This window comes from Microtus oregoni, unplaced genomic scaffold (genome assembly GCF_018167655.1).
Source record: "Microtus oregoni isolate MIOR12 unplaced genomic scaffold, Mior012 000028F_ref0000031, whole genome shotgun sequence".
NCBI lineage: Eukaryota > Metazoa > Chordata > Mammalia > Rodentia > Cricetidae > Microtus > Microtus oregoni.
Window position 1 is genome coordinate 1,232,491 of NW_024543087.1, and position 23,431 is coordinate 1,255,921.

The window sequence follows — 23,431 nt, forward strand, 5'->3', positions numbered from 1 at the left end:
CTCAGACCGAATGGGGGAGATCATATCTCCATGAATCCTCAGACTGAAGGACCCGAGATCCTGTTTTTGCCAGCCTTATATTCCTATCCCACCTCCCTAGTGCTGGGCTTAAAGGAGGCATGTCCCTCCCAAGTACTTGGGAGCAAAGGCTTGAGATCCCAAGTGCTGGAATCAAAAGTGTGAGCCTCTACCTCGTTGTCTGTTTCTCTTTTAGACTGGTTCAATCTTGTGCAGCCCAGAGTGGCCTTGAACTCCTGATCTTCCTGCTTCCTCCTCCCAAGTGAGATTAAAGGTATGTGCCACCACTGCCTGGCCTCTGTGGTTAACTAGTGGCTAGCTCTGCTCTCTGATCTCCAGGCTAACTTTGTCAGAATACAAACAAAATACCATACAAAAAGGGTCGTTATTAGAACTGTAATCTTGCTTGCACTCTTGGGTGTGGGTAGGAAAGCTACCCTCAGCATAGCACTGGCCCCTGACTTTGCCAGGAGGGCCTTTTCCTGATCTTCCACATCCAGCAGCTTCTTGTTCCCAGCAAAGGCTAGAAAATAGTTCCCCCTATACACTGTTTGATCCCAGATCGGTCTCAGTTAGAACATTCTAGTTTCATGATCCTACTTGATCTATCCTTTTCACCTGAAAAGAAGCAGACTAGGCCTCCTAGATGTGGCCCTGGGATTACAAAGTTCTTCGTTGACAAGTAAGGACATGTACCGAGGGGCTGTTTGGTGCCAGGGGAGTCCTTGAAGGAAACTTACACCCCAGAGGAGCACCCTTCCTTTACAGAGACCTCTAGTAATATCTTTACTAGCCTTGCCCGCTTGCTGAAATAACCAGAGTGCTGTGTAGACACAGAAGTGACAGTGGCTAGTTACAGAAGAGGAAGAGGCCGTGCAAAAGAGATGCTGGGATTGTGGGGCCTGCACAGGTTGCTGGTGGCTGGGACTAACTCAGTCGTCCTGGGGAAAGTGAGTCGCTCTTGTGCTGAGGCAGGAGCAGGATTCCCATCTAGTGTGCACTCGATCTCTGCTGTTTCTTTTTTCACATTTTGTTTTCAGATTTCCATCTAACGATTGAAATGATTGACAGGTGCTTCGAAAGAAGTCCCAGTTAGCCAGGCATGGTGGTATATGCTTTCTATCCAGAGGCAAGTGGATCTCTGTGAGTTTCAGGCTACCCAAGGCTACATAGCAAGACCCTGTCTCAACCCTCCCCATCCCTACCCTGCAAAAAATGGAAGAAAGAAGCCCTAGTTGCCTGGGAAACTTTTCTTGTGTAGAAGGGCTTATTCCTTAGTAAAACAACGTGCAAAATTTTAGTGTCCCTTGACACCATTGTTGCATATAGGACCGAGAACGCACAGCTGCCGAAGAGAATGAAATGAACTGCCTGTGTCACTGGAAACTTCTTTTTTAGTGGCCTCCCATCTATGACAGGAGGATGTGCTGTCAGAGGGCTGATGAGTTTTGTAACCAACTGTCTCTGGTGCAGGGGAACCTGAGTCATGGTGGTCTGCTTCCTACTTAGTGGTTGACAGTTAGAGTTCAGCAACTTTCCTGTAAAGACTCAGAGTAAATACTTGAGGCTTGCATGTTGATACAGCACCTGCCTTGCTGGGCAACTCTCCATCGCCATGCAAAGCTACCAGAGGCCATCTGTAGGGTGAGCTTGAACGTAGTGGAGCACAGGTGATAAGCGTGTCCCTGGAGAGCTTCTCTTCTGTTGGCCTTCTGACTTCTTGTGCCGTATGTCCTATTTATTGAGTGTGGGTTGTAGTTGATGGAATTCAGAGTTTTAGAATTTGCGGAGCACAGGTCAGTCCCCAGACACTCTTGGTCTGTAGTTTCATAGAGTCCTGTTCAGTTTTCAGAAAGTGAACTTACGTCTTTTAATGATTGTATGTTTTTCAAACACCACTGAACTGCCTGCCACTCTCCTCTGGAGAGCAAGCACAAGATTGATCTAGAAAATCCTGGCTGATGACCAAAACATTGTGTTACTCTGTATGTCATAACTCTGTCCCCAGCACTGGGTACCTGCTGGAGAGCAGTGTCTCTGACTTGTTACTCCCATGATCCTTTAGACAGGCACGTGGTGCACACCGAGCTGCCCACCTGTCTTCAGCTTTGTGCTACATTTGGAGCAGAGCTGAACTATGTGCATGATCAGCCTGAGCAACATTTCACTCTACGTGGCCATACTCTGTTCCGTCCAGATGCTCTTTCTCATAGAAGGAGAATTAGAGAGGTTAGTTAGGATGGGCTAACAGCCTTCAGAAGATACTGGGGCCAGGGTCATTTCTTCTGCTGTAGAGTGACTTACTCTCCCCTGCCCATCACCTGTGCTACGCGTGACTTTCCATGGTTTCTATACCCAGGAATGGACTGAGCCATCAGTTTCCCACTGAGGGTTCTGGTTGGTATTACGACAAGCTAGCAGCTGAGATGAACAGAGGAGATCTTCTCTCTCTGTCCTGCAGTCCATTATGGATGAATAGGTGTGCAATATTGATTCTTAGTTACGTCTCTTAGTGCACGCCTTTAGTCCCAGCACTCTGGAGGCAGAGGCAGGTAGGTCTATGAATTTGAGATCAACCTGGTTTACATAGCAAGTTCCAGAACAGCCAGGTCTATTATACACAGAAACCCTGTCTCAAAAAGCAAAACAATCATAAAAATAGTGGGTTTCCTTCTAGCATTCTCACACTTATACTTTGTTCTGTTTGTTCTGGTTCATCTCCCAGTTCTTAGTTTTCATCTCCAAAGGTCAGTGTTGTAGCTCTTAGGAAGAAAGTTGCTTACCCATCATTTTTCAAATGGAAAGAATGTCTTACTAAGAGAATGCTTGTGCGTGGCCGTGAGCTATGCAGGATGTTCAACACGAGCCCCTCCCCAAAGCCCTCTAGCTCTGGAAACAACAGCCCTGGTGGGCAGTGCCTCACAGGTGAGGAAATGGTGTCTTGTACTAGGAACCATTGAATACACTGTCACCATCTCTCCTCTTTGCCCTGTCACTCACAAGCCATTCCAGTTCAGTGCTCCTCTGTTTTACAGGAGATTGTCCCCAGCACTTGCTGTCCCAGATTTAACTGAATGGGCTATTTGCCCAGAGGTGCCCTCATAGCCGAGGGGACTTAGGCTCTAGCCCCACCTCCTGTCGCTGTGCTGCTGTCTGATCTGGCTGCCCTTGGGTGTGGTCTCTTTTCGTTCCCACCCCTTGGCAGCGTTTGTGATCTGTGCACACACACCATGGCTCACTTGGGAGGTCTCCTTATTGCTGAGCTAACACCACATTTCCTTTCAGATGCCAGTATGGACAGAATAGCTTATGATGCTGACCCCCAACCATCACTTCCGAGACATTGAGCGGAAACCAGAATACCTCCAGCCAGAGAAGTGCGCCCCACCTCCCTTCCCTGGTCCTGCGGGAACCATGTGGTTTATCCGTGATGGCTGTGGCATCGCCTGCGCCATTGTTACCTGGTTCCTGGTCCTCTACGCAGAGTTTGTAGTCCTCTTTGTCATGCTGATTCCATCCAGAGACTACGCGTACAGCATCATCAACGGAATTGTGTTCAACCTGCTGGCCTTCTTGGCCCTGGCCTCACACTGCCGGGCCATGCTGACGGACCCCGTGAGTATGTCTGGGCTTGTTTTGACCAGCCTACATTCTGTCCCTCTGGCCCTGGCATGGCCATAACCCGCAAACTCCTGTGGATCTTGGGAATGTGAAAGAAGGACAGCCAGGCCTGGGTGGAAAAGTGAGCTACCTCTTGTTAGAGTTTTTGGTACTCTGACCTGGGAAGGGGGCAACACCTGTATTAAAGCGTATAGGGTAAGTTCAATGGCACTGTCTGCACACTGCTGTATGTATTTGTTGAGCCTGCTGTGTCAAGGGTCCAGCTAAACCCAGCCTCTGTTTGGGAAATGCATTCAGATAACCCAAAAGACTGGCCAGATGGTCAGAGCAGAAAGCATTCTAGGGGAAGAGAGGACAGAGAGAGAATGGAAGTGGGTCGACTTGATCGACAGCCCAGCCAGTTTCAGGGTCTGCATGCATTTAGCCTTTATTTAGCTTGCACGAGATTCCTCTTTTTCTAGGTTAGGTAGGGTGACACACACCTTTTGTCCTGGGGAGGCAGAAGCAGGCAGACGCCTGTGAGTTCGAGGCCAGCCAGGGCTACATAATGAGACACCTTGTAGTCAGGGAGAAGAAAGAGTCCTCTTTTCATGGAAAACTGGCCGGGCCTGTTTGGCACGACGGTAGACACCTTTGGGTATTGTGGGTAAAACTTGTTCCATTTAGTGACTTAGATAAATATATCAGGTGAGGCAGAGGCCCCTGAATGTTTTCATACCCCGATATCAAGCCCTTCTGTTCTCATTGTGTCGTATGGGAAACAACCATACAGGTAACTTGGTAAATCCCTCCTGTGTGTTAACCTTGCTATGTAGGTGGTAGCCATTACATTGGGAAAGAAAAACTTCTGTTAGTAGCCACACACAGTTTCTGTGAGCCCCAGAAAAGCAAAGCACAGACCATAGGGCTGAGCCAGTCCCCTTCTTGAAAGTAATTGTTAATCCCTCCCAAGGAAAGGTAGTTTCCTGGCTCAGTTACCTGTGTGGCTGCTCCAGAGGGAACGGAGCCTGAGGCTCTGTGTGCTGGGGCCCATGGACTGGTACAGATGTTACAGGACAGTGCAACATCAGCACCTGAGGAGCTGAAGTGCTTAGGTTCTTAAATGCCACAAACACAAAGGTATAAAAAAGTTTAAAAGAACTAAGGATTTGTTCAGAAGTTTGTGTGATGCCCCTGTATTGGAGACAGTGGAAGAAATTACGTCTTCTGCTCAGCGCACAGTCCAGTACCAGCTCTCCCATCAAGATGCCTCTGTTGAGAAGACAAGTGAAGGCAGCCCTGGCAGAGGAAGTGTAGCTTGCTGTGGACAAGCAGGGAAGGGTATCTATCAGTCAATAAGGTTGGTGGTGGGAGGTGGAGAATAGAGTCGGGAGCCTCCTGTTCAGAAAAACATGCAGTGGCTCCTCAGCATTTGGTTGTTGGGATGGGAAGACCACTCAGAATATGGATTTACCTTTGGTGTCTGTGGTTATGAAAGAAGAAACAGGACAGTAAAGAGTCTAAAGCCCCAAGAAGTTATTTTTTCGAGACAGGGCCTCATTATGTAGCTCTAGAACTCATTGTGTAGACCAGGTTGGTCTCAAACTCACAGAGATCCATCTGCCTCTGCCTCCCGAGTGCTGAGATTGAAGGTGTGGCCACTGTGTCTGGCTGTAGGAATTTTTAACAATGACAAGGCCAGAGTCACTGGACAAGGACGGCTGTAGCAAGATGGGCAGGGCCCTGCTGGGCACTGCTGGGCAGATGAACAGTTGTGTTGACTGGGTGCCAACCCTGCAGAAGATTCTTCCATGAGCAGCAGGTATAGCTGAGAATAAGACAAACAGAACCCCTGCCTTCTGGAACCTCATATTTCAGTGATAAATTAAGTGCTGACCAAAATCCCTAATTGTGTAAGGACAGCAGGACAGCAACAGGAGGTGTGGCGGGCTTTAGGGGCACCCATTAGGCCTCTCCGTGGTGCTGCCGTTGGAGCTGACCTGAGTGGCTGAAGCTGCAGGCCAGAGCATGCAGAGGTCTGCAGGCATATCCAGGCAGAAGAGAAAAGGGTACCTAGATCTGAGCCTGGAGTGAGACTACAGCATGGTGAACAGGGAGAGTGAAACGGTCCACAGAGGCAGGATCATGCCGGACCTTGTAGTTCTCAGAACCTTGATGAGATAGGTGTAATAGCAGTGTGCTTGTGGGTGAGGTTCAGGTAGGAGCCACAAAAAGATAAGACAGGGGCATTGACACGGCGCTAGCTCGGATCATTATAGAAGCAGAAAAGCTATTGGATTTGCTGTTTATTAGAGTCACTGATTGATTCTGAAGTCTGGCTACACAGTAAGAACTCCTTAGAGAGTTTTTAAAGTACTGGTGCCTGCCTCCTGCCCTCAGGGGTTCTGCTTTAATCAGGTTAGGGGCAGAGCTCTAGGTGTTGACACACTTAAATGCCCCTGCTCCCCATGAATTACCAGGGCTGAGAGAAGCTAACAAATGGAGATGGGCCACAAAGAAAACCTTCAGCCTAGGAAGGAACAACTGTGGATGCTAGTGGCACTTGTGGCTTGAGGAAGACTAGTGAGGAACAGAGGCCAAACCAAAGCTTCTTTGTGGCAAAACCACCATGTATTATTAGGTGCAAGCAGAGACGTTAGGTGAGCCAGGCAGGATCGGAGGGTGGAAGATGGACTCACTGTTGTCTAGAAGGCTTAGAGGGCTGAGGAGCTGGATGTCACCAGGAACCTCCTGCTGGCACTTGGGCTGCTCTCACAAACCTACGCTTTCCTCCTTACTGCATAGAAGCCTCTCCAGGGACCTCCTCAGGCAGCCTTGCAGCAGAATTTTTCCTGATTTTTACCTTGCTTTGTGGCTCAGTTTCCAATTCTAAGTAGCAGCCTCAGTTTTTTTTTTTTTCCTGTTGCTGTGATCAAATGCCCTGACAAAAGCAATTTGGGGAAGAATTTATTGTAGCTCAAAGTTCAGGCTACGCTCATCATAGCAGGAAAGTCAATGCAGGAGACTCTTGAAGCATCCATCCTCAGTCAGAAGCAGAGAGCAATAAGTGACTGTGTGTATGCTGTGCTGAGCTCACTTTCTCCACTCTCGCACAGTTCAAGACTCAAACCCAGGGAACAATGTTGTCTGCTTTGGACGAGGTCTTTCCCTGTCAATTAATGCAATCAAAAGTTATCCCCTCCCCCAGACATGTTAAAAGGCCAATCATATACAGACTGTCCCAAATTGAGACTCTCTTTCAGGTGATTCTAGACTGGCATTTGAAATTGCCCATCACAGTAGGCAAGAGCCACAGTCCAGAGCCCCAAGTCGCCCCATAGATGTAAATGGAGAATCGGTCCTGTAACTGCCATACGTGAGACAAATGTTTCAAAGCATGTGCTGTGTACAAGCCCCGTTGCAGGATCCTCATGCCTCTGCCTGAAGCACATGATGACTTAATGAAAACTCATGTGTGTAACGGTGAGGTGGAGCTGTAGAAATGGGGCCTAGAGGGTACCACCTGGGCACCTGGCTCCTAGGAGCGTCGTCTGGAATCAGAACTCGGGTCAAACGCAGATCAACTGGGGGCTTCTTGTTAATTAGCAAATGGAGTTCTCGGGAGTTTTCCTAATGGAGGGATGATGATTTATATCTCAGGAATGCATATTATCTATAATTCGGGGGGGAACAGTCTATATCCTGCTTTTTTTTTTTTTTTTTTTTTTTGGTTTTGGTTTTTTGAGACAGGGTTTCTCCGTAGCTTTTGGTTCCCGCCCCAGAACTAGCTCTTGTAGACCAGGCTGGCCTCAAACTCCCAGAGATCCGCCTGCCTCTACCTCCCGAGTGCTGGGATTAAAGGCGTGCGCCACCACCGCCCGGCTATTTGCTTTGTATGTCATTTAGGTTAGCACTGAGAGGGTGGGAAGAAAGGGGGAAAGAAGAGGAGACAGAAGAAAAAAAATGTCGTGGTCTCCCACTAGATAATACTGCACCCTTCTAACTTGGACCCTTTCACTCCATATGTAACAGGAGAGCAGTTCAGCCATGGTGCTCTCTGGACCGTTCATCAGTTAGTTGACTCTGGCACAGCAGTAGTTGAGTCCACACAGCCAGGGAAGAGAGAAACTGCTTCTAAGTGTATGAGAAGCAGAAATGGTACCATTTGCAGTTGGGGAGGAGAGATGCTTTTCAACAGAGAGAAAGGACAGCTAGACCAAGAGGCACGAGGACTGGAAGTGTGCGGTGAGAGCAGGCCGTGTTGGTGGTTGGTCTCGCCGTGGGCTGTTATTGCCCGTTCTGAGGTTGTAATGTCACCCACAGTACTTTCCTGTGTCCTGGAAATCCACATGAACTCACCCTGAGGTATCTCCCCAGCTCCAGAGTGTATCGCTGGTGTAGATGGACTAAAGCTGACAGAGTTCACACATCGGTTCTCTCACCTGTGGAGTGAGGGCTGTTAGGGTTGGAAAGGCCAAGTGGAAGCCATTGGATTCACTTCTAACAGAAAATAGTGAACCAAAACCAGTATTACATCTCTGGAGGAACTGCAGAAATTAGCGCCACCATCAAGGACATGAGAGATACAGGAGTGGTGGTTCCCACCACGTTGTCCTTTGTGCTCCTATTGGGCCTGTGCAGAAGACAGGTTGTGGAGAATGACAGTTGACTATCACAGACTCGGTCAAGTAATGGTTCTGATTGCAGCTGCTGTACCACATGTGGCTTCCTCACTTGAACCAGTAACACACGTGATGTGTGTGTGTGTGTGTGTGTGTGTGAGAGAGAGAGAGAGAGTGTGTGTGTGTGTGAGTGTGTGTGTGTGTGTGTGAGAGAGAGTGTGTGTGTGAGAGAGAGAAAGTGTGTGTGTGCGTGTGTGTGAGAGAGAGTGTGTGTGTGAGAGAGAGAGAGAGAGAGTGTGTGTGTGTGTGTGAGAGAGAGAGAGAGAGTGTGTGAGTGTGTGTGTGTGTGTGAGAGAGAGAGAGAGAGAGAGAGAGAGAGAGAGAGAGTGTGTGTGTGTGTGTGTGGTATGCAGCTTTGGTCTAGCCATGCCTTCTCAGTACCTGTCTATAAGAACTACTCTGGAATTGTTGGCAGCATATATGAACATCAAAGGATAGGAAATAAATCCAGCCAGAATTCAAGGGCCTTCTACATTGGTGAAATTCCTAGTAAACCAGTGGTGCAAGCATGTAGAGATATTCCTTCTAGGGTAAAGGATAATTTACTGCACCTGGCTTCTCCTACCACAGGAAGCAAGTGTGACCCCCAGTGTGCCTGCTTGGTTCTGGAGACAGCACATTCCCCTACTGGTGTGGTACTAGAGACGTGTACTAAGTGACTCGGAAAGTTGCTAACTTGGAGTGGGGCCCAAAGTAGGAGAAAGCTCCTGTGCTGTGCCTCGTGTGCCTATGGTAACTGAAGTGGCAGCGGCAGGGATGTTTTGTTGGAGCCTTTGGCAGACCTCTGTATGTGAACCACAGGAGAGACCTCTGGGATTTGGAGCAAGGCTCTGCCATCATCTGCAGACAATTCTCCTTTTGAGAGATGGCTCTTGGCCTGTTTTTGAACCTTAGTGGAAACTGAATGTTGTTTCCACTACAATGGGTGTGGTAGTTTGAGAGGCACTATTAGGAGGTGTGACTTTGTTGGAGTAGGCATGTATGGTCTTGTTGGAAGAAGTCTGTCACTTTGAGGCAGGCTTTGAGATCTCATATATGCTCAAGGTACCACCCTGTGTTTTAGACCATTTTCTGTTACCTGCAAGATGTAGGACTCTTAGCTCCTTCTCCAGGGCCATGTCTGCGTGCGTGCCTCCATGTCCCACCATGATGATAATGGACTGAACCTCTGAACTGTAAGCAAGCCACCCTAATTAAATGTTTTCCTTCATAAGAGTTGCTGTGGTTATGGTGTCTCCACAGCAATAGAAGCCCTAAGTCTGTTATGCAACCTGAGCTGCCTATCGTGAGCTGGGTGTTCTCTGCCGCACCAAGTCATGAAGTTGTACTGCACAGCCGCACTCCGTTATCAGATGGATTGGCATATGTGTGATCAGGCCCAAGCAGGTCCTGGAGCACAAGCAAGTTGCCTATATGCCTATGGTTTCTAGAGGAGGCGCTCCTGAAGACAGCCTGAACTTGGGAACCCTTCCTATCTTGGAGTCCATCCTTCCTGCCCATCACCTTGCTTTCCCCACCACTTCCTTTCCAGCTCCAGTTACATTCTGGTTCTGCATTTTGGGACAGTGTCTTTCCCAGAAGACACTGAACACTGAGGCGCAGTCCCCACCCAGGAAGTTCAACGCCCCACATTGCACAGTTGCCACAGTTGCGTGACTCCTTGTGGTTGGTTCATTTCTGCCTCTCTTTCCCTGGGCCCAGCCACTTGTTAGCCCCCTTGAAGGCGTAGAGATCCATCCTCTTGTGCTGCTGCTGCTGCTCTTTCTCCTCCTCCTCTTCAAGTTCAATCTCTTGTTGACGGTTTCTTATCTCCACTGCTTTCTTTCTGTGTGCCCTAATCTAGACATTGAGTCAAGCCTTCTTGTTTTAACCTTCCTATTCATGTACTGTTGATACAGTCTTTGGCAGTAGAGTGTGATAGATAGCATCAAAGCAATAAAGAAAAAGAACACTTGTCCAAGTCTCTTAGTAGAACTACCTGAAAACTATGTTTGTGTCTTGACTGTTGCCTGGGCCTGGATCCGCAGTCTGCTGCCCCTGAACCACATTGTCTTAGGCGATGTCTGACTCTGATTCACTCACTTATGTTGTAAAATGAGGGAGCTCACAGTCTCTGTCTCACAGATTTATTGTCAGAATTAACTGGCAAAATGCTTTCAGTCACAAAGCATTTGGAACTGTGCCGGAACTGTATAAGCCTCAATAAATGTCTGTTGTATCATTATTATCTGGCTTGGGTATGTTGAATGTAGGCCTGATGCCAGGCTCTGAGCAATTGGCTAGGTTGGAAGACATTGTCTCTGTCCTCTTGGGAATTCACAGTCATGCTGGAGAGTCAGTGTGTAATCTCATGGTGTGTGTCCTGCTGTGGGCGATGCCATGCTTTCAGGCCGTCAGGAAGACGTCAAGGAGCTCCAGTGGCTTTGAAATGGGTACAGAGGACTTCAAATACTGGCTGCCAAGCTTCCTAGAGGGCTTCAGGTGGTGCTCACGTGTCGTGGGGCAGAGGAGAAGCCTGAGGTGTATGCAGTGCTCTTGCAGGCCCAGGCATAAACAGGGCAGCACAGTCAGGAGGGGTCCCAGCACGAGAGTGGGGACAAGGTTAGGTGTGGCCTTGTGTTCCCAGGCCAGGAGTTCAGATTCTGATCCATGGTCACCAGGGAGCTATTGGAGGCTTTGTGTCCGGAGTCATGTGGCCATTTATAATGTAGAATGTTTGTCCTGGAAATAATCAGAGGCAGTAAGGGCTAAGAAAGCCTGTGACGGTGATATGGAGGGGAGCATGGGATTGAGGGCAGTTTTAGGGTTTAGATTTAGATGGAAATAGCACAGCAGAGGGGAGGCAGGGTGAGAACACCGGAAGGTGGCCACTAGGTTTCTAGCCTCGATAACGTGGCATCCAGGATACCACTGAGCAAGAGGGTAAAGTGCTACGTGTGCCCAGGCCAGGAAACCTCCAGCAGCTTCTCTATGCTTCCTATGGGCTGAGTCAGCCATGTTTTATCTGACTTTGTGATGAGCCTGATGCATATTTTGCAACTGTGGCTTTAAGCGTTTACAGCTTACTGTGTACCAAGAGAAAAGACTCTTAGTATATGCTTCACAGTGTAGGTAATACTTCTCTTGGGTGACCAAGTGAGGTTTTCCCTTTTCTTATCTATATGTCCTTTTTTCAAAACCATAAACAAGTATTTATCTCTTTGGAAAAGAGAGGAAAACTCAGTGTATTTGGATAGGCAGGCTGCAGGGATCTGCAAGTTTCAGGACATTCCCATGAGATAGATAAAGATAAGAGAGGGTGAGTGTCTCAGACACCGAGTTCCCACCCATGCCCTGCACTAACAGGGACTACACTCAACAACAACAACAACCACAAAAACTCCTCTCCATGAGGGAGTAACAGTTTCCAGTTCTGAGACTGAAGCCAACAAGTGTGGAATAGCCAATTCTGGGGTGACAGGGGTGGGGAGGGGTCCTCACCAGGGGCCAGCAGCTGGTCCTTGGTTGGGACTGGCTCAGGTGGCTGGACAGCTGGGGTCTTGCCCTGATGGGAACAAGTCTTCTGGGAGGTTTGTGCAATTGGAAGCATACCAGAGAGGCACACTTTCAGGAAGGCTCTAATTACCAGCTGGCTAATAAACAATAATGAGAATAGTACATAAGGCTCCCATTACCCTTGCAAAGTGACTTCCTCTGGCAGCCCTGTGTGGGCTCTCTAGGGTTTATAGCAAATTCTGGGGGCTGGAACCTTCACTAGGTACTCCCCTGGGCTGCCTCACTGCCTGTGTGTCTATGCCCTACAGCTCCCATCATAGCCTCTGTTCTCAGCACAGAACTATTGCTTACCCAGTGTCTGCAGTCCCTTTAGCCCAAGTCTGTCCCCTGTGAAATACCTTCTCTGCAAAAGCAAATGACAATTGCATGCATCTTGGCATTTAAGTGGTTATTCCCTTCCTGACGTTCTGTTCTCTCACGGGACAGATCCTGATAACCAGTTCTTTTCCCTTCTGCCCCACTGGCTAGTTGAAGTTTGTCAGCCGTGGGGGGCAGGGAGGGGGTGAAGGGTGCTATGTGAAGCCCCGTCCTCCACCTTCTTGGACACTGTGGGAGTTGTTGTGCAGCACGGATGTCCAGGCTTTGCTCCTTGCTGTCTTTGCACAGCTTAGAGTCTGGACATACTGTAGAGCTCCACAGCTTTGGTGCACAGCTTAGAGTCTGGGCATACTGTAGAGTGCCACAGCTTAGAGTCAGGGCGTACCGTAGAGCTCCACAGCTTCGGTGCAGTACTGGACTCTGAATGTGAGTACCCAGCTGTGGAAAGTGCACCCAAGGGCCTCCCGTAAGCTTCCTGTGTGCTGCAACCCTTACCATCATTCCAGGCATTGGAAGTGGATCCTGGCTCCCTGTTAGGAAGCAAAGGCACAGTGGTGGAACTTCGGCCTAAAGCAGGCCTGGTAGCCTCTCTGGCTCCGCATGGTTCCCAAGTTTACCAGCAGCTGGGAGTTCATTTATTTGTGCCTCTCTCCTCTCCTCCTGTGCTCGCCCAACCACTGTTGCAGCTCGCTCTACTCCGTATGTATGCTTTGTCATGTCTGGTAGGAGTTTCCCGTCCACTTCTGTGGTGTCCTTAGAGAACCATCTATCGTCACTCTGTCCGTCCATTTCCTTATCTGTCTCACAGAGCTCAGGGGCCTAAGCCTCTGTTGTGGCCTGCACGGGCTCACAGTTCCCCTTTCCTATGGCTCCATCTGGAGCAGCCCTAGACATTAGCGTCTTAAAGCGTCTGTCCTCTGGTCATGAGTTATTGGCTGCTGCTTCCTCTGATCTCCCTCTCTCTCTTTGGGTTTTTTGAGACAGGGTTTCTCTGGGTAGCCATGGCTGTCCTAGAACTCACTCTGTAGACCAGGTTGGCCTTGAAGTCAAGAGATCCATCTCCCTCTGCTTCCCGAGTGCTGGGATCAAAGGTGTGTGCCACCACAGCCCAGCTTCCTCTGATCTCTTAACATAGTAACTTCTACAGCACACAAACCCTTGCACCTGTTGGGGAGGTAAGCAGGAGGGAGACACATGGGAGGAGTCCATAGTGATGAGTGTTGAGCCCAGGGCTTAGCTCCAGGTAGGTACTTGGTGGTACTGGCTATTGAGATCCTGTTCAAGTTGGTATTCTGTCTGTCCTTCTGTCCAGATTGGTGCAGAGTCCAAACAGACTCTAGAACCAGAGTACCAAGGATTTGTGTATTGCCAGCATGGAGTAACATGTCAGATACCCAGGGGCCAAGCATGGCTTCTATTACTGAATACAGAGTGCCCATCCTTCAGAATAGTCACACAGGTAAAATTAGATAGATAGATAGATAGATAGATAGATAGATAGATAGAAAGAAAGAAAAAAGCAAAACAACCCAGTGAATGTCAAGCAGCACATTTTGGCATGGGAGAGGTGAGCTATGGGATATGGCACTCACCAGTTGACCCTCCCAAGGTCAGAGCTCTTCCCAGAAATCAGAATCGTCAGTGAACCAAACTACTACCGTGATATTCCCAGGGGGGAAAGAACAGATCAATGAAGTAATAAGGGTGGCTGCGGCTGCATTCCCAGCACCCCGGCTGCCTGCTCAGCTAGCTTATGCCCCAAAATAATTACACGGACACTGTATTCTTTTAATCACTGCTTGGCCCTTTAGCCCTAGCCCTTACTGGCTAATTCTCACATCCCGATCAACCCATCTCTAATAATCTGTGAGAACCGGTCTTACCGGGAAGATTCTAGCCTAGTCCATCCTGGGTCGGAGCTTCATCCCGGGAGCAGGGCATGGCATCTCTCTCTGAGGCGTCTGCTCCCGAGAGGAGAGCTGTGAGTCTCTGAGCTCACTTCCTCTTCCTCCCAGCATTTTGTTCTGTTTTCTCCTCCCACCTATCCTCTAACCAATAAAATGGGCCAGGGCAGTGCCTTTATTAGCCAATGACCTTCCTCCATCATTTCCCCTTTTTCGGTTTAAACAAAAAAAAAAAAAAAAGGCTTTAACTTTAACATAGCAAAATTACATATAACAAAACAGTTATCAAGTAAAAGTTACAATAATCTTTATCATAACTAAGGAAAACTATAACTATAACTAACTATTCTTAACTCCATCAAAGACTCCAGAAAGATATATTACCTAAGTAAACAAGAACTAAGAAACTTCAAACTCTAGAAATGACAAAGACATCTCACTGCCTGGACAGTCACCCAAAGTTCTTTTGTACCGTTGGGGCATCCATCTTCAGCCTTCAGGCCCATGGTATCCAGCAGACATTTCCATAAAGCAGGAAAATTCAAAGTCAGTTCAGTCACTATCTGTTGTGTCCTGCAGAATGTCTCGCAGACTCTTTCAAAATGAATCAGGAACCCCGAAAGATCATCTCACCTTAGGCAAGTTCAGTAGTCCTCTCTCTGCGGGTTCTCTGTGTCCAGTTTATGCAATAGTCCAGGCAAGAGCAGTTTCTTGCCCAAATGGCTATCAAACTCCATAACGAGCCTCCTCGATGCCCATCTTCCTCTTGAAGTACATTGGTGCTGCCAGGAGCAGAGTGTCTCATTGTCATGAAAAGTCCTCAGTTATTAAAACATTAAATGTCCTATTCTGTCATCTTTGAAAGACATGAAGAATGTCTATCTAAAATATATCTCTATATATCTAGAAAATCTAACTAACATGACTACAAGCTTTACTATTATCGATGATTATCCATTAACAACCTATATTTCTTAATTATACAGTACATATTTAAATGAACTACACAATCACAATACCTTAATCAAAATCAGAAACACTTATACATATAACAAAATTGACCTTAAATCTCTATCAATAAAGCAAAATCTATACTAATGCAAATTATTCATATCTATATCATATCCCCCTTTAAATGTAAAAGAACATTTATAAACATTTTTTTGGGAATATGGGCGCAGTTATTTCTCTCCAAACTGCTTCCTGCTGAATGGGGGCGTCGTTAATTAGGTCTTTCACGGTATAACCTGTGTGCTAGTTTCATCTCAGTTGGCAGTTGAGCGAAGCAATTTTTTGAAGGCGTGCACAGGAACCATTCAGGAGGACGTGGTCCATCATACCAAATCGGAATAGAAGAAATGAACAGCGTCTCATCCTCTGTTAAAACAAAATAAGAAACTCCTTTCCAAAGCATCATGTCCTTAGATCCAAATTTCAAATTCAAGGCATCAAAATATCTATGTTGGATTGGTTCAGCAGCATTTATAAATAAATATCTTTTAGTAGCTTTTGCTCTTTCCTCAGCATTCAAACAATTCAAAGAGAGCATAATAGCATACAGTATCAAAATTCTCTGTGTATTTTCCATCTTTGTTCGTTTTATTTTAACCTCTATTTTGTTTATTTTTACTTTTAACTCTTTGCTTTTTGAGACAGGTTCTCTGTATCTTTGACCTGAAGTAACTCTGTAGACCAGGCTGTCTTTGAACTGTCAGAGATCCGCCTGTCTCTGCCTCCCAGGCATTGGGATTAAAGGTGTACACTACTACACCTTGAACTCACAGAGATCTGTTTGTCTCTGCCTTCTAGGCACTGGGATTAAAGGCGTGTGCTACCACACATAACAATTCTCTTTCTTTTTTTTTTTTTTTGTTTTTTACTTTAAGAACTTCAACTTTTAGTCTGCATATATTTTTAACACACTTCAAACCATTTAGAAATTTTCTCTGTCTTTGAATCTCTCTTTACTGTATATCTCTCTTTTTCTGACCACATGAATCTTTAATTTACCAAGCGATCTCAGTAGGACTAAAGGCGTGGCTTTGCCGGCTAGATGTAGTCCATTCCTTAGCTTTCCAGCCTCATGGCTGAGGTACTGGCTGTAGCCATGTTTACTGCAACAACTCTATGGCATTTCAAGGTCCCTGCCAGCAAGTGAGCTACAATAGACAACACTCAAGTCCTTTCTCGGTAGCCGGCCCTCCTGCCTCAAACAGTCAGAGTTTGCCCTGGCAGGATGGCCCAGAAAGCCGGCATTTTTAAACGGCGCAGCTTTTTTCCTGCTACGGCTGAAAACCGAAAAGCATGTGTTCAGCTTTTCGTCAACACCATTTAAGTGTTTCGTGGCAGGACCTCTTAATGAGCTGCAGGCTTTGCAGCTAAAGCTGAGTCAGGAAGCCTCTCTTAGATGAGGCGCTTGCTTGCCTTCAGCAAGCAGAGTAGAACCGAGAAATTGCTGCTACCAAGAAACCAGGCACAATGCTTTCATTTTGTTCTAGAATTACTTCCCAAGCTGTCTCAGGCTTTATGTGGAAGCAGTTGTCCACGTGGGCGCCATATGAAGTAATAAGGGTGGCTGCGGCTGCATTCCCAGCACCCCGGCTGCCTGCTCAGCTAGCTTATGCCCCAAAATAATTACACGGACACTGTATTCTTTTAATCACTGCTTGGCCCTTTAGCCCTAGCCCTTACTGGCTAATTCTCACATCCCGATCAACCCATCTCTAATAATCTGTGAGAACCGGTCTTACCGGGAAGATTCTAGCCTAGTCCATCCTGGGTCGGAGCTTCATCCCGGGAGCAGGGCATGGCATCTCTCTCTGAGGCGTCTGCTCCCGAGAGGAGAGCTGTGAGTCTCTGAGCTCACTTCCTCTTCCTCCCAGCATTTTGTTCTGTTTTCTCCTCCCACCTATCCTCTAACCAATAAAATGGGCCAGGGCAGTGCCTTTATTAGCCAATGACCTTCCTCCATCAGATCAATAAAAAACAGTGTTGGCTAATGAAAGTAAGAAATTAATCATGGGGTCAGTGTGACCTAGGTGCAGTTTCTTGGGAAAATTCCGTGTATTGAGGTGATTTGGACCACAGAGCCCATGTGTGTGCCTCCAGTAGAGTGACAGCTGACCCTGATGCCTTCCCTCTTCTCTTAGGGGGCAGTGCCCAAAGGAAATGCCACTAAAGAGTTCATCGAGAGCCTCCAGCTGAAGCCTGGGCAGGTGGTGTACAAGTGCCCCAAGTGCTGCAGCATCAAGCCCGACAGGGCCCACCACTGCAGGTACCGTGGACCCTCCTCAGCTCCAGGCCAGCACCAGGACTGCTGAGTGTCCCACCCAGTCAAGGAGTGACTGCTAGGGTGGAAAAGGCATTTGACAGCGAGGGACGCCTGATGTAGCCTCTGTTTTCGTGTCTGTAAGGCTGAGGGACTCCTGATTTCATGGTAACCCCATAGCTCTGGCAAACCTGTGAGGTGCAGTGCTTGAGACAGACATCTCTCAGACTTTCCTTGAAGCAACACTTGTGGAGCTTGTGACAGGAGCAGCCTCTAAGCAGAAGTCTCTTTTCCCTCTGAGCTGTTACAGGCATCCCTTTGTATCATCAGGGTTCTTTGAGTCTTCTTGTTGAGAAAACATCTTGCTCAAAATTGCATTTTTCTCATTACACGGGATCTATAAGCGGCCAATTACAGAGACCTCCAATGTCATTTGGCCCCTTTACAACATTCTGTATGTTTGGAGTGAGGAGGGCTTGGAGGATGAGCTTTGCTAGCTGAGATACTGGGAGAGAGATTGTACCTGAGCAACAGATTGTGGAGTGGTTTCCTGTGCTGCCCTACGAAACGATCTGTTTCTGTCACCCAGACCGGACAGCTCCCCAGCCCTGCTGTGTTCCAGGAATCTCGGTCTCTGTTACCTCTATTTCTGCCTTCATGGCCACCCCTGGAGATCCGGTATTGTTGCACAGGCAGTGCCCCTGATGGGGACGCTAGCCTCGCGTGGGCTGACTACTTTAAGGTCACGGAGCAAGCGGATACTTGAGACAGGTGTGGTTCTGGGTCCTTGTGGGGCTCTAGCTTTACTTAGAACTCCAGTATGAAAGTGATTCATACAATGGCAGCTGTGTGAGTGTTTGACTGAGAAGCTTTGCTTTTCCGGAGGACTTTGTCTTGGATTGCCTCTGAGGTCTGTTGAGGTTTGCTTCTTGTACGTAAGATGGCCACCCTTATACGTTCGTAAGATGATTACCCTTGGCCACCCTGAAGGCCTGACTCTGAAGCTGGAGAGGTTGTGTTTTAAGCCCGTGCAAAGTCTCTCTGGGGCACACTTTTCCCTTTCTAAACAGGGGTGACTGGTTCCTTCCTCATTTTAAGGATTTAATGTAAATAGCTATGGAGTGGCCAGCAGGAAGTGAAAGCTCCCCGTGAATGGAACCATGTGTGGGGTTAGAGATATGCACAGTTTCTAAAGACTAGGCCAGAAACCAGAGGATTAACCTTGTTAGGAAACAGCTTTCCTGCCACACAGTGGTTCTTTTCTCTTTCCTCCCTATGGCCCAGCACCTGGTGTTCTTTTTCTTCACTGCAGCTACCACGCCTCTTCACCTCCTCCCCAAAGTGACCCAAAGTGGGCACCCAAGTGCTGGCAAATAGCTGGAGCAAAGCAAGGGCTCCTGGTTTAGGGGAACCCGTGTCTGCCTCAGAAGATGTGCACTGCTCTTTCGTGATGGTGCGTGGAGGCCCAGGCTTTCCCAGAACCCTGGTTAGGGTAAGCAGGTCCTGAAACGTGAGATAGATTGGGGTTTTTGATGGTCTGTTAGCCAGAGACTGCTGCCTGGTCACGGTTAGAGAGAGCTGTGTTTGTCTTGTCCTTGGGAAGAGGGCCACACATACACCTGTTTCTGCATTCTGCTCCTGGTGGAGTCTATAGAGGTTGATAATATAGTCTCTATTCCCAGAGCTCTGGTGGGGTTATAGCTACACACAAACCTTCTGCCTGGAGTGATGGTTCTCATCCTTCCAGATTACAGCCCTTTAATACAGTTCCTCATGTTGTGGTGACACCCAACCGAAAATTATTTTCATTGCTATTTTATAACTGTAATTTTGCTCATAATGAATCTTAACGTAAGTAGCTGGTGTGCAGCCCCTGTGAAAGGGTCCTTCGACACCCCTCCAAGGGACGACACCCCTCCAAGAGATGAAAACCACTGATCTAGAGTCTGCCTCCTAGCCCTGCTTCTGTAGGTGGGCCTTTCCCTCCAGGAGCAGCCCTATAGCCCCAGGCGACTTTATTCCGTTTGAGTCCTCCCGTTTGTAAGGACTAGGGAAGCAGGTGAAAACCCTGTGTGGGTTTATGTAGAGCCAAGGCTTATGTGATAGGTTCCCAGGGGAGGCCAAGCCTGGCCTTGGTTGGGCCACACACCCTGGGCTCCCTTGATACACATACACTAAGGCTGAACCCTCATCAGCTTCCTAGAACCCTGAATGGACTCCTGCTACTTATTCTTCCAGTCCTTAGTCACCAAACATATCTTCATGTGACCTGGTGTTCACCTGAGGAACAGGGTGATGATCTGGATTTATTTGGACGGCCTGTTTCTTCACCCACACACAAAATGGAGATTGGTGTTCTGTTCTTCCCTTGCCCACGCTGTCTCTTCAGAACTGTTTTGGTCTAGAGTGTAGGATGCTGTTTGTTTGCCTACAATTTTGTCAGTCAGTGAGGTGGGTAATGAAAACCTGTAAATGAAACCAGGACTCCCAAGGTCTCTCACCTGCTCCACTGTGGTTTCGCCCATTTTCTAGGTCTGCTTATCTTGTCTGAGCTCTAAGCCTTCATGCTCAGACCCAGCCAGGCTAACCCTAGCTTGTGGTGGGCGAGAAGTAGCTCTAAGCCCGTGCAGGGCAGGTGTACCTATGACAGTGTGGTAGGGGTGCTACAAGGGGAGGTAGTTCTGGGTGACGTGGTTGTGTCTAATGTTGGTCAGCACCCAGGAGGGATCAGAGAACTTATGTTGGCTGCTTAAAGGCTGCACAGCGAAGATGGGTCCTTATGCCTCCCGGAGACGGAACACGACCCCCGAGTAGACGTGTTAATGCATAGAAGCCAAAGAGCTTGTGAATGTCTCCTCAGAGTTGGGTGTTGAAAAGTGGCAAGGGAGTGGTAGAAAGAAGGGACGAGAACCATTGGTTTTTCAAGCAGTGGTGTAAAAGATAGGAAATCTAGAGGCCACGGCACCGGGAAATACCTCCGTAGAGTGCATTTGATGTTTTCGGTGACTGTTGCTTCACCCTCAGCCTCCATAGCTTGGGCCCCAAAGCCCTGCCTGCCCTGTATGAAGCCTTCTAGCCCAAGAAGAGAAGTGCTGCTTTGGCACTTCATGCCCTTGAGAGCAGGAAACATTGGACCCGCCCGCTTATGCAACTTTCAAGTGCTACAGTCACTTCCTGTCCCTCAAGCATGTGTTTGTCTGACCTGGTTGCCCGGTGCCCCTTAGCCCCTTGTGAAACCTAGCCTCCTGCCCGTCCACACCTGTTCTCTCACTGACTCAAGCATGTACTTGAAAGCCTCCCTAGAAAGAAGTAGGGTGGGAGACGACCTGTTCAGGAGCCTAGACAAGGAGAGATGCTCTCAGGAGTTCGTTTCCCAGGTGAAAAGAGCAGTAAGGACCCTAGAGCTCTCTTTATTGGGAAGACATGCCTGTAAGATGAGAAGTAGGTTGTAGTTGGTGACTCCATCCATGGGATCTGCTTTAAAATGGAGCATGAGAAGGCCAGGTATGGTGACACACAGCTTTAATCCCAGCACTCGAGAGGCAAAGGCACGTGGGTCTCTGTGTTTGAGGCCAACCTGGTCTACGAGCAGGTTCCAGAAGTACACAGAGAAACCTTGTTCTGTGGGGAGGAAGTGTTCACCAATGTATCATGTACATAATTCCCATGTGTAACAGAAGAGGCAGAGCAGACAGACCAGTGGTACAGTTACTGCCTTCTGCATCCGTGTAGGGCCTCCTTTTCCTCCCTTGCCTTCCTGCTCCCAGAGATCATGGAACCAGGCTAGCATTTCTGAATGTTGCCTGTGTCATGAGAGGCCCTTGGAGATGGAGAAGAGCGAGAGCAGTGGGAAGCCTCTGGTGTAAGGCAAGCTGATAGGAACCCACTAGTGTGGCTACGAAGTCCGCCAAGCTGCTACAGTTCCTATAGCCTAAAAAAGTACATTCCATCTCTGCTAGTGCTTGGTAGAGCTTCTAGAACTCACCCCCCCCCCCCCCAATATTCTGTCCTACAGTAACATTATCCAAACTCATCGTACTTGGCCTCCTCAGGAAACCCAGCTAAGTTCCGTGAGGCTGCGGACAACCTCTTACCTGGGTCAGTTCTAGCCTGTTAATGTGTGCAGATGCCTTGGAGGAATGACTTGACCCTGGAGGTCCTCATTCTGCCCTCCAGACGTATTTCTCCTGGTGCCCAGAGGTGGGAGCTGGAGTCTGGTATTGCCCAGCACCTGCTGGTTTGTCACTGTGCAGTACTTGTTTCAGACCCTATATGGTGATAATTCCTGCTGAGAGTCTGAATATGGTCCTTTCAGTGTCTGTAAACGGTGCATTCGCAAGATGGACCACCACTGTCCTTGGGTCAACAACTGTGTCGGCGAGAACAACCAGAAGTACTTTGTCCTGTTTACAGTAAGTCGGCTTCTGAGTTCTGCCCTGTCTCCACGAGGCAATGGGACTCTTATTCTTTGGAAAATGTCGGCACTCTGTGCGGTCTTTGCTGCTGTTGAGAACACTGCCTGCCCACGTGGCCGGATCTCCCCGGCTCCACAAGTGCCCTTCGCTTGTGTGTGTAGAAAGCAAGTTTGGTTTGCGTACCTGGGGCAAGCGTTCTGTTCTGGGTATCGCTCAGGCATTAGTCCCTAAAGAAGGCAGTGTTGCTGGTGACCTCGAGCTCGGAGCCCAGGTAGGTGCAGATGGTTGGCGCTCTGACCCTTTCAGTTAGAAGGAGCAGCAGGTCGTATGTGCCCCACACAGCCCGAGTCCTGTGTTTAGGCTGTACGTCTGTTCTGGTTCCACAGATTCCTAACAAACGGCTGATGCCTTCCCACTCCAAACAGGAAAGTAGGGGGTCTGTGGGCTGGAGGAATCACAGACACTCTTCTGGCCTTAGCCTAGCAAAATGTTCCCGTAGCACATGTTCAAGGAGACTGCACAGTTAGGCCGTTCTCCCAACAATGGCTCAGCCCTGCTTTCCTGTTTCAGATGTACATAGCTCTCATTTCCTTGCACGCCCTCATCATGGTGGGATTCCACTTCCTGCATTGCTTTGAAGAAGACTGGACAAGTAAGTATTGCTGGGGTTTTTCTTCCTGCTGTAGAGAAGGTGTAGAAACTGAGTGGCGTGGGGGCCTCTATTCCCTGTGCAGTACCAGGCCCAGCCTTATTTTATTAGATCTTCCGAAAGCCTACAGACTGATCAGGTTGTAAGAGAGGCAGCAGACTGTGTGTGTCCCAGAGATGCTCACAGGCGTAAGTGAGCAGAGGCCAGGCTCCTAAGGAGGCAGGGGAGAGACAGCTTTGTCTGGGTCTGCAGGGACTTGTTTCACTCTTGTCCCTGCTAGGATAGAAACCCAGGGCCGCAGCAGGCAAGCACTCTTCTCCTGGGCAACACCCCAGCTCTAAACAGGGCACTGTAACCAAGGACATTTTACCCCAGTCTCCCAGAGATCAGTTTTAACTTTTTGCCTAGGGCATAGAGGATTTGTGTTTGTTTTTCTTTGTGTGTGTGTGTGTGTGTTGTTGTTGTTGTTGTTATTTTCAGATTGCTTGTCTTGATATTTAGATTAAGATTGTAGACAGTGTCTCCCTGTTTCACACGTATCCCATCTAAATGTGCAGATGCTGAGGAAGGGAGCTTAGCCAGAGACTGCAGGAGAAACGGGGGTGGGAGAGCAGAAAGTAACAAGCAGCTACATGCTGGGCTAGAGCTTTCACACTCAGAATCTGCAAGTCAGATGTCCCAAGCAGGAACTGCTCTCCAGTTCTGCCCTTGGTGAGTGCCCTCCTCTTTCCACGTCTCCACTCTTTGGCCCTCTCCGTGTCCACCACAGTTTTGAGAGGGGGGCAGGAACAGCAAGATACCATCTGCAGAACCAAGTGAACCCAACCCATTTCTGCTCACTCAGTGAACATTCTGTAAGTGCTTGTATTCTGCCAGCTCTGGCAATCCAGGCCAATTCAGGTATGGCCTTGGCAACTTGATAGAGGGTATCCAGTGAGGTCATTTTATCATCACAAATCTCCTGCCTGTGTCAGGCTAATTGTGAGCAATTATTGTATAACCCAGACTGTCACAGAGGCGAC

The 23,431-nt window shown here is 48.4% G+C and overlaps 1 protein-coding gene across 3 annotated transcripts in view; it reads left to right on the top strand.

Moving 5' to 3' along the window:
* The window catches only part of Zdhhc3 (zinc finger DHHC-type palmitoyltransferase 3), a 52,193-nt gene that overhangs the window by 13,601 nt on the left and 15,161 nt on the right, over positions 1–23,431 (top strand). For 2 of the 3 annotated variants that reach the window (XM_041677515.1, XM_041677513.1), the window contains exons 2-5: positions 3,304–3,633; positions 17,227–17,351; positions 21,661–21,757; positions 22,331–22,412. In XM_041677515.1, coding sequence (XP_041533449.1) covers positions 3,328–3,633; positions 17,227–17,351; positions 21,661–21,757; positions 22,331–22,412 — 610 coding nt within the window. In that variant the 5' untranslated portion in view covers positions 3,304–3,327. Of the gene's footprint in view, positions 1–3,303; positions 3,638–17,226; positions 17,352–21,660; positions 21,758–22,330; positions 22,413–23,431 lie in introns of those variants that run through there. The other variant, XM_041677514.1, reaches the window with a different exon arrangement.